At 54.7% G+C, this 16033-nt stretch overlaps 1 protein-coding gene across 1 annotated transcript; it reads left to right on the top strand.

The window, feature by feature from the left end:
- Positions 1-1288: 1288 nt before the first annotated feature.
- LOC144167843 (uncharacterized) lies at positions 1289-2008 on the top strand. The gene has a single exon (XM_077697002.1). The coding sequence runs from the start codon at positions 1289-1291 to the stop codon at positions 2006-2008; it is 720 nt and encodes a 239-aa protein (XP_077553128.1).
- The last annotated feature ends 14025 nt before the right edge of the window (positions 2009-16033 follow it).

The raw sequence follows: 16033 nt of genomic DNA, 5'->3' as shown, positions 1-16033 counted from the left end.
CTCAGGATGACGTTCCTCGAATTAAAGAAAATTACTCTCTTTTGACCTGCACTGAGGAGCCCGCCCACAAACCAGCTCGATTTTAATGTTAGATGAAGTTTTTTCCTCCTCCTCTTACTCCTCCCCCTCTTGAGTGGAGTTCTACTCCAACGCATATCTGAATACTGGGAAGATATAGCTGTGGAAAATGTACCGAACCATCCCTCCATGTCTGAACAAATATAGTGTTACTGTATGTTTACCGTACACGTGAGTCGTTTTGCTCAACAAGCCTCCATATGAGTTAGAAGCCTGGTATAAACCCAGCACGCGCCTATACACGCAGTGGTTATTGCCCGGTAGTGCACGTCGGCATAATTTCATGCCATGACAACGAAGGCGATGTGATCCGATACCTTCGAGCGTTTGGCAAAGTTGCAAAGACTCTTCTACCACCTGCGATTACCAGGAATCGTAATGCCTTCTGCCGAAACCGACAGCCGCGAAGGCCTGGAATTTGTTTTGGTCTAGTATTTTCGCTGTTGTCGGTTATTAGACTCTGGCTGTTCCGATTGTTCGAAAGATTGCTGAGTACGACGCCTAGCACCGACTCTTCGCGCTCTGCACACGACCGGCTTCGATGGAAAGGGCGACTCCGGTAATGTTTCTTCCACACCGGTATCAAAAACTATAATTTAAATCATGCCTAGAGCTACTGTATGCCATTTTAAGTCTTTTATTATGATAAAAAGGCGCGCATACGTAAAATCTGGTGCGGACAAGCATCAAAAGTCAACCGAAAGGATAGAAACAGCAGGGAGAGCGAGCCCGAGTGAAGCAGACGACAAATGCGAGAATCCCTAAGCCGACGTCACGGAGACGCGTTTCGCAGCGCCGCCCGTGGTCGCGCTCACCGCCAATACCAGAATTAGCGGTATCCACGGGGTCACCGCTGCCCCCGAACGGACCAGCGACAGCTGCACCTCCGGCTTCGGCTGACGCCAGTCGGCCGACGAGCGAGGCGCTTTTGCAGGATGCGATGCGCCTCATTCAGAGCATGGCGGTCGTGATGCAGACAACACTGCAGGCACCCCCCGCGCGAGCGGAGAGACCGCGCGTGAAGGTAGACGTTCCTACCTACACAGGCTACCACGATCGCGTCAGCGCGAACGAGTATCTCGACCGCCTGCAGCAGTATCAGCAGGCGATGGGATTAGGGGACGCCGAAATACTCGAGTGCATTGTTCCCGTGTCGCTGACGGACAAAGCGGCGCGGTGGTTCCGGTTAGTGGGAGAACGCTCGCGCTCTATGGAGGATTTCCGCGCGAAATTCCGCGACGAATTCCTCCCCGCTAACTATGAGTACCGCCTGCGGCGAGAGTTGGAGCAACGCACCCAGCATCCGGACGAATCGCTGCTGGAGTACGTAAGGGCCATGGACGAACTTTATCGTCTCGCGGAACCACTCGCCACGAACGCGGAGAAGGTAGAGCGCGTCACGCGACAAGCTCACCCGACTTTCGCGGCTTACCTGAGAGGCGGCGGTTTCAGAAATTTGGATGAACTTGCCTCCGAAGCTAAGCGTATTCAGGGGGACATCCTCGCTGCGCGAGCTTATCGGCCACCACCGCCCGCGGCTCACTCACTCGAGCCTCGTTGCGCGTGGACAGGCGCGCATTCGGCGCGGTCGAACAGGACAGACGGGTCGGTAGCGGTCGCGGATGAACAATTTCGAGACAACTGGGAATTGTCAGATCGCGCCCTAGACCCCTACTCGTACGCGTTACGGTCAGCACATGCTACCGCGGAGCGCAACCAGCCGCACCGAGGCCAGCACGCGGATCAGAGGCCGAGCGTGCAACCTCCGCTCGCCCCCGAGCGCGATGCTCCGCGTGATCGGGGCAACCAGCGGCAAGGCCGTAGCAACCGCTGCTACCGCTGCGATGAGCCTGGTCATTTTGTCCGCGACTGTAGGCACCCGCCGCCCCGAGACCACGGGCGTTCGGGAAACGGAAGGGGCCGCCGGTAAATCACATTGGGCAGCCGGCGGTCGTCACGAGTATGAATGCTTCACTCGCGCCGTTGGCTTGTCGTGTTGGAAGTTCCGCCGACGGGCCGGCGCCGTACATAGAGTTAACCATAGCTCGCAAGAAGTTCGCCGCTTTGTTAGACACTGGGGCAAGTGCTTCTTTGTTCGGTGACGAAGTGTTAGCGCATCTCCAAGAGAACAAAGTTCATCTCCGAGCGTGCGGCACAACATTTCGGCTTGCGAGCGGCACAGCACAATCGAGCGGTGCCGCGAGGCTTGTTGTTCGGTGGGAGAGACGTGTAAGGCGACAACGCCTAGTTCATCTTCCGGGCCTGACGGTGCCCATTATTTTGGGTCGAGACTTTTTGACCAAAACGGGCATCGTACTGGATATTGCTAACGGAGGGTACCGGGAGCGAGCCACCGGTGCGCTCAAACCTTTTGTTAGGCCGCCAGCAGACTCGGAGGCACCGCGCCCCGCGAAAATGACTCAGGCAGGCGACGAGCACGACAGGCCACTAAGCCGCAAAGAGCCCCCAGCGACTGCAGCCGCGCGGACAATGGGTGCGGCTGCTGCTGAGATGGGGCAGGCAGTTCAACGCACTGACGCGGGGGAGACCTGCGCTGCAGCGAGCCAAGAGGGGACGCACCCGCTTTTATCTGCAGCGACTAGCCTAACAAAGAGGGAGCATGCGCGCCTGTCGTCGTTGTTGTATGAGTACGACGCGATGTTTACCGATCGTCCTGGCTGCACCAAGCTGGTCAAGCATAGGATAGATACGGGGGATGCGCAGCCCTGGAAATGTAATCCACGGCCAATCAGCCAGACTAAGCGGAGAGGTCTAGACAGTGCCCTAGACGAACTCCTGCAGACAGGTGTTGTTCGGCGATCTGACAGCCCATGGGGTTTTCCGGTAGTGCTCGTTGAAAAGAAAGACGGAACTTTCCGCCTTTGTGTCGACTACCGACGGTTGAATGAGTTTACGCGCAAGGATGCGTATCCTCTACCGGACATTTCCTCCCTAGTTTCCAACCTCGGCGGAGCGAAGTACTTTACGACGCTCGATGCCAGCCGCGGGTACTTTCAGGTGGAAATGGACGAGCGGGACATGGAAAAGACAGCCTTTACTTGTCACCGAGGGCTTTTTGAGTTCACCCGCATGTCGTTCGGCTTGGTGGGAGCGCCCGCAACCTATCAGCGCCTGATGGACCGCGTTCTGGGGGACGCAAAGTGGCAGCATGCCCTAGCGTACCTGGACGACGTTGTGGTGTACTCGAAAACGTTCGAGGAGCATTTGGAGCATTTGAGGGACATCCTTGAGAGGCTCAGGTCGGCGGGTATCACTCTGAACCCGGCCAAGGCGCAGATCGCAAAAACCCGAATAGAGTTATTAGGGTTTACAATCGACCGCGGCCGCATTTTGCCAAGCGCGGATAAGCTCCGGGCACTTCTGGAGTTCCCGTCGCCGACAGATGTGAGCGGCCTGCGACGCTTTCTGGGAATGGCGAACTTTTATCGCCAGTTCATTCCAGATTGCGCCGCGCTACAAGCCCCTTTAACGAAGTTGTTAAAGAAAGGGGAACCTTGGAGTTGGGGTCCGGAGCAGGAGTCTGCACTTCGCAAACTCGTCAGAGTGCTCGCGGACACGGCCGAGCTACAGCTGCCTGACTTAAACAGGGAGTTCGTAATCCAAACGGATGCATGCGACTTGGGCTTGGGAGCAGTTTTGCTTCAGGAACACGAGGGCGCGCTTCGTCCCGTAGCGTTCGCAAGTCGTTCGTTAACGCCGGCAGAGAGGAACTATTCGGTGACAGAGAAAGAGTGTCTTGCGATAGTTTTTGCTCTGCGGAAGTTCGACTATTATGTCGACGGAGTGCCTTTTGTGATCGAAACGGATCACATGGCGCTCACTTGGCTGCGGCGCCTGAACGAGCCAAGTGGCCGTTTAGCGCGTTGGGCGTTGTTGTTGCAGCGTTATGACTTCACCGTGCGCTACCGAAAGGGCAAGAACAACGTCGTGGCTGACGCTCTTTCGCGAGCGCCCATTCAAAGCGAGGCGGGCACACACGCCCGCTCCGCGAAACCAAGCAGCCAGGCCGAGAGCGGTAACGAACTTCGTGCCGTAGGCGATGAAAGGAAGGCGGACTCTCCGTCGATTCCAGGCGACAGCGTTAACCACGTAGACTTCGTCAGTCCCGTTGGTATCGCGTTCAGCAGAAGGGAGCTGTTAGAAGCTCAGCAGAGGGATTCTTTTTGTCGAAAGGTGTTCGACGGGCTCCGGGAGCCGGGCGGCCGGGCCGCCGCGCACAAGGGGGCAGCTGGTATTGCTGTCAGTGCGGAGCGCTGTGATACAGCTAGTAATGCTGTAGGCGCGTTAGATTCCTATCTGCTGGATTCAGACGGCGTCCTGCTGAGGTACATTCCATCAGAGAGCGACACAAGCGAGTCGTTCAAGGTGGTAATCCCGAGCACGTTGCAAGGAGCGCTGCTGCGCTACTTTCACGACACGTGCATCGCTGGTCACGCGAGCGGCCCCAAGACTTATCTCAAGTTGTGCCGCTTTGCTACCTGGATTGGCATGAAACGGGACGCGATCCGTTACGCCCGTACATGTCATGTGTGCCAAAGCGTGAAGCCCCGGGGCGGTCGAGCACCCGGCCTCATGCAGCCAATCGGTAGCCAGACGCCCTGGCAAATCGTGGCATGTGACATAATGGGGCCCTACCCCATTACTCCAAGCAGGAACAAATTCTTGCTGGTCGTCACGGATCACTTCAGCAAGTGGGTTGAACTTTTCCCCCTTAGGAAGCTGACGGCACAGGTGGTCATGGGGAAACTAATGGAGGTGTTTACCAGGTTTGGTTTTCCCGAGCAGCTGATAACGGACAATGCGTCCTATTTCACTGCGAAAGTGTTCGTAGACTCCTGTGCTGCACTCGGAATTAAGCACAGGAAGACGACCACTTATCATCCCCAGTCGAATCCCACGGAGAGGGTCAATCGCAACGTCAAGCACATGCTCGTTGCGTTCGCCGAGGAACACAGGGACTGGGATGCTCACATCTCTGAGCTGGGGTTCGCCTTGCGTACCACGGTGAACCGCTCGACCGGGTACGCGCCCGTTTCGCTCAACCTGGGGAGGGAACTGCTGAATCCGATGGACCGCATTCTAACGGACCGCAGCGGAGCGCCGGTTGCTTCCTCAGCACCCGCTGAGTACGCGACAAAGCTGCGCGCCAGGTTGACGGAGGCCCTGCTCAACGCCCGTCACAATCTCTCCACCGCTAGAGCGCAGCAGAAAGCGCAGTACGACCGTTCGCACCGCGATGTTCGCTACGAGGTGGGTGACTTGGTGCTGCGGCGCAATCACGTGCTCAGTGACGCGAGCAAGCAATTTGCTGCTTCGCTGGCAAAAAAGTGGACAGGGCCATACCGAGTTCGAGAAAAGGTTTCCTCCCTTGTGTACAGGCTCGTGGACATGAAGGGGAAACCGACAGGTGGGCCCGTAATGTGTGCGACCTCAAGCGCTACTCAGCGCGAGGAAGCGAGTGGGGGGAGAATGCGCTCCTCCGCCGACCGCCAGCACAGCGCCGAAACGGGGGCCGACCAACGAGCCCGGTAGAGCGCTACGACTTGCGCAACAGGCGGAAACCCTAACCGTTCTTGCGCGAGTGCACGCCTTACTGAATGTTTTCTGTCCACGTGCATGCGAATACTTTGCTCGTAAGGCGGCGTTTATGTGAACGTAGGACTTCTTGCGTTGATCCCTGATCGATTTCGCTCGGGATACATGCACGACGAGGCAGCACGTGCTGCCAGAGCAGCGTCATGTATGTTTCTTTTGGGGGGGGTGTTTGCAGTTTAGAATCATGGCCCCAAGCAACCCCCCTCAGCGGCCGCCCACTTCTCCCCGTCGCCGGCAAGAGAATTCGCCCCGCCGGCCCGCTCGCTCTCCGGCCCGGCAGCGCGGCTCGCCGCGATCGACTGGCCCGGCGCCTCAGCCGCCTCAGCGGCCTGCGTCGTCCGACGTGGCGACCTGGACGCATCAGGCCGGCACTGAGGCGCCGGTGGCGTACGCCTCTTGGAGGCCGTGGCGGCGCCAGGAGCGGGCCCGGGTCGGGATGGCGCCGGAGCGCCTGTTCCGGCCGTTCCAGGGGCGGACGGTGGCGGACGCGGACCGGGCTGCGGAGGGGGCTTCCTTGCCCCTTCCACTGGGCACCCGGCTGTGTGGATGCGGCGCGGTAATGCTGCATCCCTGTCACCGTACGGGGCCCCTTCACCGGGCCCGGACGCAGGCGGCGGGCGCCTCCTCTTCGGCCGCCGCACCACCACCACCACCACCACCCCAGGGGCCCGGCGGAACCGCGGCGGAGTTAATGGTTCGGAGGGCGGCCCAGGAGCCGGAGTTTGCGCTCTGGCTCCTGCGGGTGGCAACTGTCCACGCCTCCGCCCAGGGCCCCCCGCCGGCCCCAGCTACGGGCCCGCGGCCTCTCGCCGCTGCCCCGGCCCTACCGCCCGTGGCCGCCGCCCCGGATGTACCGCCCGGAGCCGCCGCCCCCGTCCTGCCGCCTGCTACCGCTGCCCCGAACGGGCTCCCGGACCCGCCGGCTGCGAGCCTGCAGCCGCAGCACCCCGCCCCGGACCTGCCGCCCATGGAGGCCGCCGGAGTCGGGCCTGCTGGAGCCCTGGCCCAGGCGCCCCCGGGCCCCGGGCTGCCGGCGGTCCCCTAGGAGCCGGCCGGCCGCGAGGTCGGCCTGATTGAAGGGCTGTCGGCCAGCGAGGTCGATATGCTGGAGGCAATGCTGGAAAGCTAGTCAAAAAAAAAAAAAAAGAGAGTAGATTTGTTTTTTAATGAATAAACGTTCCTGCGGAGTCGCTACGGGTGGAGAGGATTCTTAAGGAGGGGGGGATGTGGGGAGCGCACTCGCGCCCTGCCCCCTCTCCCCACTTCGAGCGCACGCCGGCGGCTATGGCCAAGCCGGCTGACGCGGCCGGCACGGGGGCAACCTTCTCGCAGCAATGCGCTGCGCGGTACATTGCCAACCACCCCGGTAACAACCCGTTTCGGGTCTCGGTTCCCGTTTCCTCCGCGACGCCTCGGAGGGCGCGCTCGTAGCTCTGGGAGGAGGTTGGGGAAGAACCGGTCCTCGGCAAGAGCCGAGGTCGGAGGTTGCGAGCGAGGGCCTGCGCTCTTTCGACTCATCGACCTCTTGGAGGAAGGACCTCCCTGCCCCGACCTCGGAGACCACCCGCCCCCGCGACCTTCACTGGGTAAGCCAAACCCTTTGTCTTCCCTTGCGAGAACGCTGCAGTAGGACAGGACTATCCTCCCTGCTGTGGCTGCTGGTCTGTTTGCACGCGCAACGATATTAGCTATAATAAACCTGTTGATTGTTTGTTGCGAGTCCGTGGTGTCCTTTTTCGCCCGAACCCTGAGCCACGCGCGACTTTGCGCACGGCGGGTTGGGAGTCGCGTGAGAGCCGCCAAGTTATACGGCGGGACGATTGCGTAAACGCTAGCAGGTGAAGTTCGCTTCACAGGTTAGCCTTACGTAGGCGACCCCACAGTACTTGGGAAGATAATATACTTCTATTCACTTTCAGGTTAGTAACGCCGTCAAATTCAAAAAGTTTAAGTTCCAGGACGATTTTTAGAAAAGTCGGGATACGAGCGCACGGCGACCCAAGCACGGTCGCAACGGTCCACGCGACGCGACGGTCCATAAGGCGGAGACTAGGTTCATTGGGGGAAGATTGGGTCAGGGGCCGTGCCCTTATCTATTCTACCTCTGATTCGTGCAGGTTTCGTTGTGCATCCTAATGTGGAGTTCCTGAAGTGCTCCCAAAAGTTGGCGGCGATTTTCGGTGGTAGAGGAAGAAACGCCTCGAGTGTTGCAAGCTTCGAACTTGCCGAGGTACTGTTTACGAGCGCTGTAGACGTTGAGCACGTCTAGTGGCGGTTGCTTTCCGTTCGCGTGTAGGAGTGAGGGCTGTGGAAGATGGAATTTCGAGGTTGACAATGAGTTCTTACGGCAATGAATGGTTCTGGTTTTATCGTTCTCTCGTCAGAAGCAACTTCTAGCTCAGAAAGGATGAAGCCTGGCCATTGGCGTTAGCCCTAGGCCGTACGGCGGCCGTGGCGGCTAGGGCCCGCCCTTGCCGGTGCGCCTCTCGCAAGCTTACATCGATGCGCGAACTCGCCTCATCGCTACATGCCCATACGGTGCTGCATGGCGTCCTCGCATCGGCGCTTTGGGCAAAGGGTCAAGGTGGTCCCTTTTCTGAGCGGCACCTTTTTCCAGGAGCTCTGCAGGTGCAGCGTGAAGGCCAGCTGGAAGCGCTGCAGCCTGTTGGCGCCCACCAGGGCGCGCAGGTGGCGCAGCAGAAGCGCCAGCCCCCGGGCGTCCCGCGGAGAGCCGCACACCGAGGACGCCAGCCGGAGCCACTCCACGTTCACGCCGTCCAGGCCGAAGTGCAGGGCCAGTCTGACCACGCTCCGAGCGAAGCGCGCCACCCGACCGGGCTCCTGGCTCAGGTACGAGAAGTGCGCGTCGTCCTGAAACCAGGCCGTGGACAACTGCGTCATGAGATCCGGACTGCGTGCGGATCACGAAATGTGCACGCATCCAAAAGGGCGCGCGTGGCTTGAAATATCCAGCGGGCAACCCCTCTTCTTGAAAGCGCTTCCCTTGCCACAGCTTGAAGAAATGCGAAAGCAGCTCGAAGATTGTGTTCGCCTAATAAAGTGCGTTACAATGTTACATGGCTCACCTGTCTCGAACCTAGCGTGGGGTCACGTGTTTCACGTTCCAAGACATACCGTAGGAGTTGTGTATGTATGCTTAATATATTTTACTTACCTAGAGTTTAATACCCGCAATGCCAATTCATGTTGTAAAAGGGCCCGGGTGCTCTACGGGTGCTCTACGGGAACAACCCTTCTATAAAGTTCATACCAAAATTGCTGACGAGTAAAACGCAAGAAATTCCAACTGATCGTTATTTTTAAAAAACGCCCATATATACGCAGAAAACGTGCGCACATCAGCCCGAAATTACATTTACAGCGCATATGAATATCTCCCGTGTGATCACTGCTAGCCCTCATACGCACAGCTAACAATAGGGAGCAACCGACAACTGTGTATCACTTGGTTCTCAAAACTCAAAAAACACAACAAAGCAAGAACCAGAAAAAAAGAAGACTCATCTCCCCCCCTCCAACAAAAAGAAAAGAAAAATAACAGAAGGCAGGTGGCGGCCGATTTGGAATGACTCAAAAGCCAGATATGCACATCGCTTAGCCGGTATGCGTCGCTCAGGCGCACCATTTCAGCCGCCTCAATAATTTCTCATGCGAGCCGGTTGTTATGCTTAGCTACAACAACGGTCTCATTAAAGCGAGCCGGCCATTTGCTTCTCCTGCAATGTTCACCAAGCTGTCCTGTGTGCCCAACCTTTACGTTTCGCAGGTGCTCGCGCAATCGCACGTTCAAACATCGTGACGCCTGGACTACGTATTTGTGACCGCGTGGTAGAGGGATGACGTACACTTCATTTTCGGCGCGCGCGACGAACTTGTTCTTGTGGTTGATGCTGTAGCCATTTTTTTCGTTTTGCACGGTGCAAGTCGCTTCACAAAGCTTCGAAAGGTTTTGGGGGGGGGCTGAACCACCCCCCCCCCCGCCCTAAAACCTTTGGCCGCTGCTTTGGCGAAGCAGCGGCCAAAGCCCTTGGAGCTCCGCCGGAGAAGTGGGCAGGTGATCGGCGTCGTCGTACCGTTGGGTCGCGGCTGGTCATGTCGGAAGGTCACGGCGGGTCATTGGCTGGGAAAACGGGGCTGGGGATGGTCATGTTCATGTTTCCGACCACGTCTTACGTATCGGCCGCTGGGAAAAAAGACGTTCTACGTCTCTCGCGGTGGTCGAGGGGCGGCGCTAGTTGACCGTCCTCAGAGCACTTGTAAATATAAACCCCCGCGGTAAAGTCGAGAGAAGAGCCGCTGCGGGATAGCATAATTGGTCAGTGCCCCGCACGCGTTATGCGGAGATGTGGGTTCGACTTCCGCTCCCGGAAAAAACAGGGGATTTTTTCTGGAGGCAAGTCGTTCCTCGATCCTCGTTCCTCCAGCCCTCGTGCCACGATCCTCCGGCTTCCTCTTCCTCCTTCCCTCTCGCCCCCTCCTTCGGCCTCCGCCAACACCTCGTCTTCTTCGCTTCGACCTGCCGACTCCTGTCTAGGGTGCCTCGATGCGCGCCCGCTCCGCTGAGGATGAGGACAACCGCGTCGTCTGCTAGCGCGACCGCCATTTTCTTGCACCCTCGGGCGCACGTTTCCTGCGTTACGCACCTTGATAGCGCTGGGGCCGAATTCTCTTCTATAAAAAACGGGCGTCGCTTTGAAACGACGGTGTAGCGCCATGCAAATGCATGTGTTCTGGGGTTGGGGCCGTCGCTTTGGGGTTCCCTGCAGGTAGAGTCAGCCGCAGAAAAGCGCTGTGGCAAGGGCGCGAAGCGACAAGTGAAACGACGGGGGGAGCGGGTGTCGCTTCGCGCCCTTGCCACAGCGCTTTTCTGCGGCTGACTCTACCTGCAGGGAACCCCAAAGCGACGGCCCCAACCCCAGAACACAGGCATTTGCATGGCGCTACCCCGTCGTTTCAAAGCGACGCCCCGTCGTTTTAGAGAATTCGGCCCCTGGTCTCGCTAACAGTGTGGGCTTGATTTTGCTTTAATTTTGATATGCATTCCTTTTCTGGGGTAGATGAACAGAAGAGTAAGATTTTGGTGAAGGATTCTCTATTTTGAGATGATTAGCGAAGGTATGCTGAATGCCTTTCTTTTTTTATTATAGGTGTCACGGCGGGCAACTTCTCGCCGTCGTCATACCGGTGCCGTGAACTTTCTGTCGTTGCGTTTACGCATAAACATAGCAGAAAGTAGGCGAAGTACACGAAGGAAAGGAACTGCTACATATTCAAGTACGAATGTCCGGCACACTTACGGCCACAGAAACTATTATGCGGTACTTACATATATGATTTCCTGGCGGCAAGCTGTGTCATGCATGCACTGTGCAATCTAAACATGATTGATTGATTGATGAGGTTTAACGCGCCTATGCTACATAGGCGATGAGGCGCCGTAGTGGAGGGCTCCGGATTAATTTTGACCACCTAGGGATCTTTACATGCGCCGAAATCTCGAACACACGGGCGTTTTATATTTTCGTCTCCATCGGAAAAGCCGCCGCCGCGGCCGAGAATGGAACCAGCGTCCTTGGGCTGCATCTACACTTAATGGCGTACAAGGATGTAGGAATATTAATTTAATAACTTGAAGCAAAAATACGCTATGTACAAAATGATGAACAACATACTCCACTGCTGTTACATAATAGATTATGAACAAAATGATACAAACACACTTCACTGCAGACATAATACGGGTAATGTTGATTACCCTCGAATGTTTTCGAACTTGCTTTCTGAGGTTTTGAATTGCGTCCTTAGCATGTGTGTGATGTTCTTGAAGTACGGTGTATCTTCTTTCTAGGTCTGCCAACTGCTTTTTCAACTCAGCACAATCCCTTTGTGTCTCACTAGCTGTGAGAGTTTCATTTGGCGAGTTTGGAATTACGACATTCAAGGCTTCAACACCTGGGCTGTTGAGTTGGAGGTTTTCCGATGACGCCTCTTGTGATACCGTGTGAGTTGACTCGGGGAGCATTTCCGCTGTCTCTGATGATGCGTGAGGTTCTTCAGCGGGGTTGTCCACCTCTTCATTGTTGGATGTGGGCTCAGGCTACGTTCTGTCCCTGGCTGGCTTTCGCTGCTTTGGAGCAACTGAAAGCAGAAAGATATGCAAACCAATGATCAAATTAAACAGTAAGTTCAGCGAAAGCGCGGTAATCAAGGGAACGGGAAATCAAGACAAAGAACAAAGCGGAAACACTGCATGCAAAGGTCTCAGTATTTACACTTTCAAAAATTAACTATGGTGAGTGATTGTGCCTTTCCCAGTGGAAATGGGTCAAGTGGGTGCGTGAGCTGTTAATGTTGTTGCGTGGGCTGATCGACATTGCAATTGAATAGGTGCAATTGACTCCCGATAAGAGCATAAAAAGCAGCATCGATACATGTACACACTGACGTGTTAAAGTCAAAATAAGTGAAGCATGCCAGACCGACGGCTCAATGCCACTGGAACGTTTCCCAATGGCCACCACCGATTTGGTAAGTAATGTGCGCACTTATACAAGAACACGTAGTGAATCAAATGGCAAATGCCTACCTCTGATTGGAAAAGGCGTTGGAGCAGCAATTGGCTTCAGCTTTTTCTATCCATCTGCCCGGTTCTGTTCAAAACAGGATCCTTCAAAGTGAGCCTGCACGATAAATTGTCAATATAGGAGCTTTCTTCTCCCGAGAAATAAAAATAAATGACGTGAAATCAAGCCAATCGAACAAACTGGCATCCACTCTTATCGGCTCACATCCGCACATATTTCACACACTAGAGGTGTAATTGACACATTTCTTTTCACCTCCATGCGCTGCTTTTATGGTATAATAAGAGAGATAAATATCTTAAATATTCTAATTCTTGCGCACCACAAGATTTATAACAGACCTTAAGTTGAGACAACGAGGAAAAACACGAGCATAACGCGTCGCATGCAGTTTTACGCTTCGGCATATATCATTCACACTGCCAAAAATTGGCTTTTGGGGAAGTAAGCGTGAAGCGCCTGAATGACGCTTCGGGACTGAGAAAGGTCGCGCACCTTCTTACAACGAGCGCCTTATTTCCTGACACAAAGTGAAATGACTGAAGATGCAAAGCGCTACGCGTTTTATATCCCCCCCTCCCGCTTTAAGGGGCCACGTCCATTTGCATAGATCAAATATAAAAAGGCCGCAAAAGCACGATGAAACCTCCAAAATAAACACATAAGACCGTGCGTCTTGTATCTAGAAACAGCCACACAGACAAGCTGACAATAGCCCCAAATGGATTTCGCACTGCTGAGAAGCCGGGCACTTACACTGCATATGCAGGAGTGGTTCGTCGTCTGCCACTTGTCCCGCTTGATCTTCACCGTCTACAGAAGCCGCCTTTTTGGGTCTCTACGAAACGAAAACATCCTCCAGCCATTTTTAGTGCTGTTAGAACACTGGGGAACGCAGCACCCAGGCATTCTGCAAAGAGACTTTGTGAAGAGCGCCGCTTTTCGCGCGCCTAGCGCGGGAGCCGGCGGGGGCGGGATGCAAGAAAATGGCGGCGGCGCCTCCCGACAACCGGTCTTGGCGGCGGCGACCCCTTCAAAGAGTGGCGCCATCCAGAGCGGAGCGGGCGCGCATCGAGGCACCCTACTCCTGTCCGGTGAGCAGCGCCTCCTCACACCCGGCCTCCGATCACGTCTTACGTGGCGGCCGCTGGGAAAAAAGACGTTCTACGTCTCCCGCGGTGGTCGAGGGACGGCGCTAGTTGACCGTCATCAGACCACTTGTAAATATAAACCCCCGCGGTAAAGTCGAGAGTGGAACCGCTCAGGGAGAGCATAATTGGTCAGTGCACCGTACGCGTTATGCGGTGATGTGGGTTCGACTCCCACTCCCAGAAAAAACGGCGGATTTTTTCTCGACTTATATTTTCGCCTATTTATCACTGTATCATTTCTCAGTTCTCGTTTGTTTATTTGCCATCATACATAGTAGATGGTAGGGCGGCGAGAAAAAAGCTGCTCACAGGCAGCTTGACCAGCCCATAGCCCCCCCAAAACATGCCAAAAACACGTCATTCGGCAGTATTAAATATTCCGGAAACATCCGAATAGCACTGGCAATGACGACTGCAACCTTGATATGTGTCCTTACCCAGTCCCTCATCCTGTATCTTTCTGTTCCGCTATATATATATATATATACATATATCTATATATGCATAGTCTGAAAAGATAGAAACTCACACAGAGCGCGAAAAAAATAAGGTTAGTAGAGACAGAGACAAACGAGAAAGACGTAGAAAATAAAAATAAGTTTACTGACGTTTCAGGGAGAGGACTCCCTTTATTCCCGGTCACTCTTTCGAAAAAATTAGGGCTACTATACTGGAATCAGGTTTCCGTTCGCATCACGAAAGGGAAGTGCGTGAGTCTTTTTTAATTCATAAATTTAACACAGTCAAACAAGGTATCAATGAAAGTGTAGGAACGTTAACGTGCCTCTTGCCCTATATGCTGGCGGCATTGCATTATCCCTATTGGAACCGTAGAAGCAGAGCCACCATTTTCAATGCGGCTTTACCGATTAATTCGTTTGATTACGCGAACGGAAGCGATATGAAATGTATCCAGAAACGATGACATCTTTTCTTTTTGTTATATCTACATACTGCTCCTGATGTGTTTGCGTATTAAGTGCTAAGCTGTAATCCCCGAACGTTACCATTTTCTTTCTAAAGGGTAGTTGTTGGTCCTCCCTGATCCGTTCCGATATTCCGTGCAAGTTCTGTATTTGAAAACTTCATGTTAATTCACACGTGTACAAACACCACGTGTGCTCTCTTATTTCATTATTGTTGATTTGTATCTGCAAAGTGGCAAGACTATTCGTCAGTCTTTATCATTTCGCGCTCAATTACCGAAGTTTACTCTGACGAAGACCGGACCCCGGTCGAAACGTTAGTTTAATCATCGTTTTCATACGTGTGTCCACCCTCTCGTGTATTTTTGAAACCGAATCCCGGAACTTATTCATTGCTATTTTCTGCCATGGATTTGGGAAGGACTACGTTGAAGACCAAGACAATCATGTTGAAATTTCCAAAGACCATCGCCAGTACAGTAGTTTTGGGTGACTCCCAAACAAAGTACCTCTTTGAGCATTTCGATCCACTCCGCACTGACACACCTGGCTTCATATCCCAGCCCGGTTCAGTGATCCAAGATATGCGCCCCCTCCTTGACTTCGTCCCACGTACTACTACCAGTTTGATTCTGCACGTGGGAACCAACGATCTGGCGTCTGGCACAGGCCGTTCTGCCTTCACCAGGTACCGTGAGCTGCTGGACTTCATTTCAAATGAGCGGCCTGCAATACAACGTATCTGCGCCAGGCTTATTCTACCCAGGACTACTAATCACCGCCATAACTACAACAACCACACATTTGTTCATCGCTGCAACGAGGAGGCTTGTTCTTTCAACAACCTTCTACGTGATTTCTGCCGACAATCCAAGAAAGTGTTCGTCGTTGATCATGGATTTGAATGGCTGCCATCAGCGCGTGTGTTCGCGGCTGACGGTTCACACCCCAATTTTGAATGAGTGGCACTGCTGACAAGCCACATCCGTCGCATCTGCTTTAAAGCACGATTTGATCCGTCTACCTCAGCTTGGTGTTCTCCTGCGGGTGAGACGTCCTTCCTGCCAAACCCGGAATCGTTTCGCACAATAGCCGAGGCTTCATCTATTGTGTCCACGGCCAAGCGTGCGCCCAGAGGCCCGTCATCCTTGAACCTGGTACCTGCGAGTCAAATGCCTCCGGTCAAACCATCGTCAAGCAAAAGGCCTTCAAGTAACCAGCGCCCAGTCATCAAACCTCCCTCAAAGGAGCACCCCGTGACCTCCAACAGCCAGCCACTAGTCCGCCAGCCTTCAGCAAAGCCCATACAGGAAGGGCCATCGACTTCTTCGGCCAGCCAGCCGTCAAGCCCTACTAACCTTGCTCCGCGCTACAATCTCCGTAAGGACGGCGCCAAAGCCGCGGCATCGAAGTGACTAGCCGCGCCACATCCTGGTAACACTTTGTCTTCAGTATTATCTAGCCATTTTTTACGAATACGCAAGGTTCTCGAGAAGCGAACTCGTTACGAAATGCATGCGTCAAGTCTCAAGACGTACACCCGCCCAATTTTTTACCAATATCACCGGAGCGTCGACCGTTCGGTCGATCAGCGCCGCGTGAGGGAGTGATACGGCAAACTGGGCGAGAGTAGCCGCATGCGCACTAGGCAAAGGCC

This window comes from Haemaphysalis longicornis, unplaced genomic scaffold, assembly GCF_048455015.1.
Source record: "Haemaphysalis longicornis isolate Haplotype H1 unplaced genomic scaffold, Haemaphysalis longicornis Haplotype H1 scaffold_2, whole genome shotgun sequence".
NCBI lineage: Eukaryota > Metazoa > Arthropoda > Arachnida > Ixodida > Ixodidae > Haemaphysalis > Haemaphysalis longicornis.
This window is presented reverse-complemented; position numbering and strand designations above follow the sequence as displayed.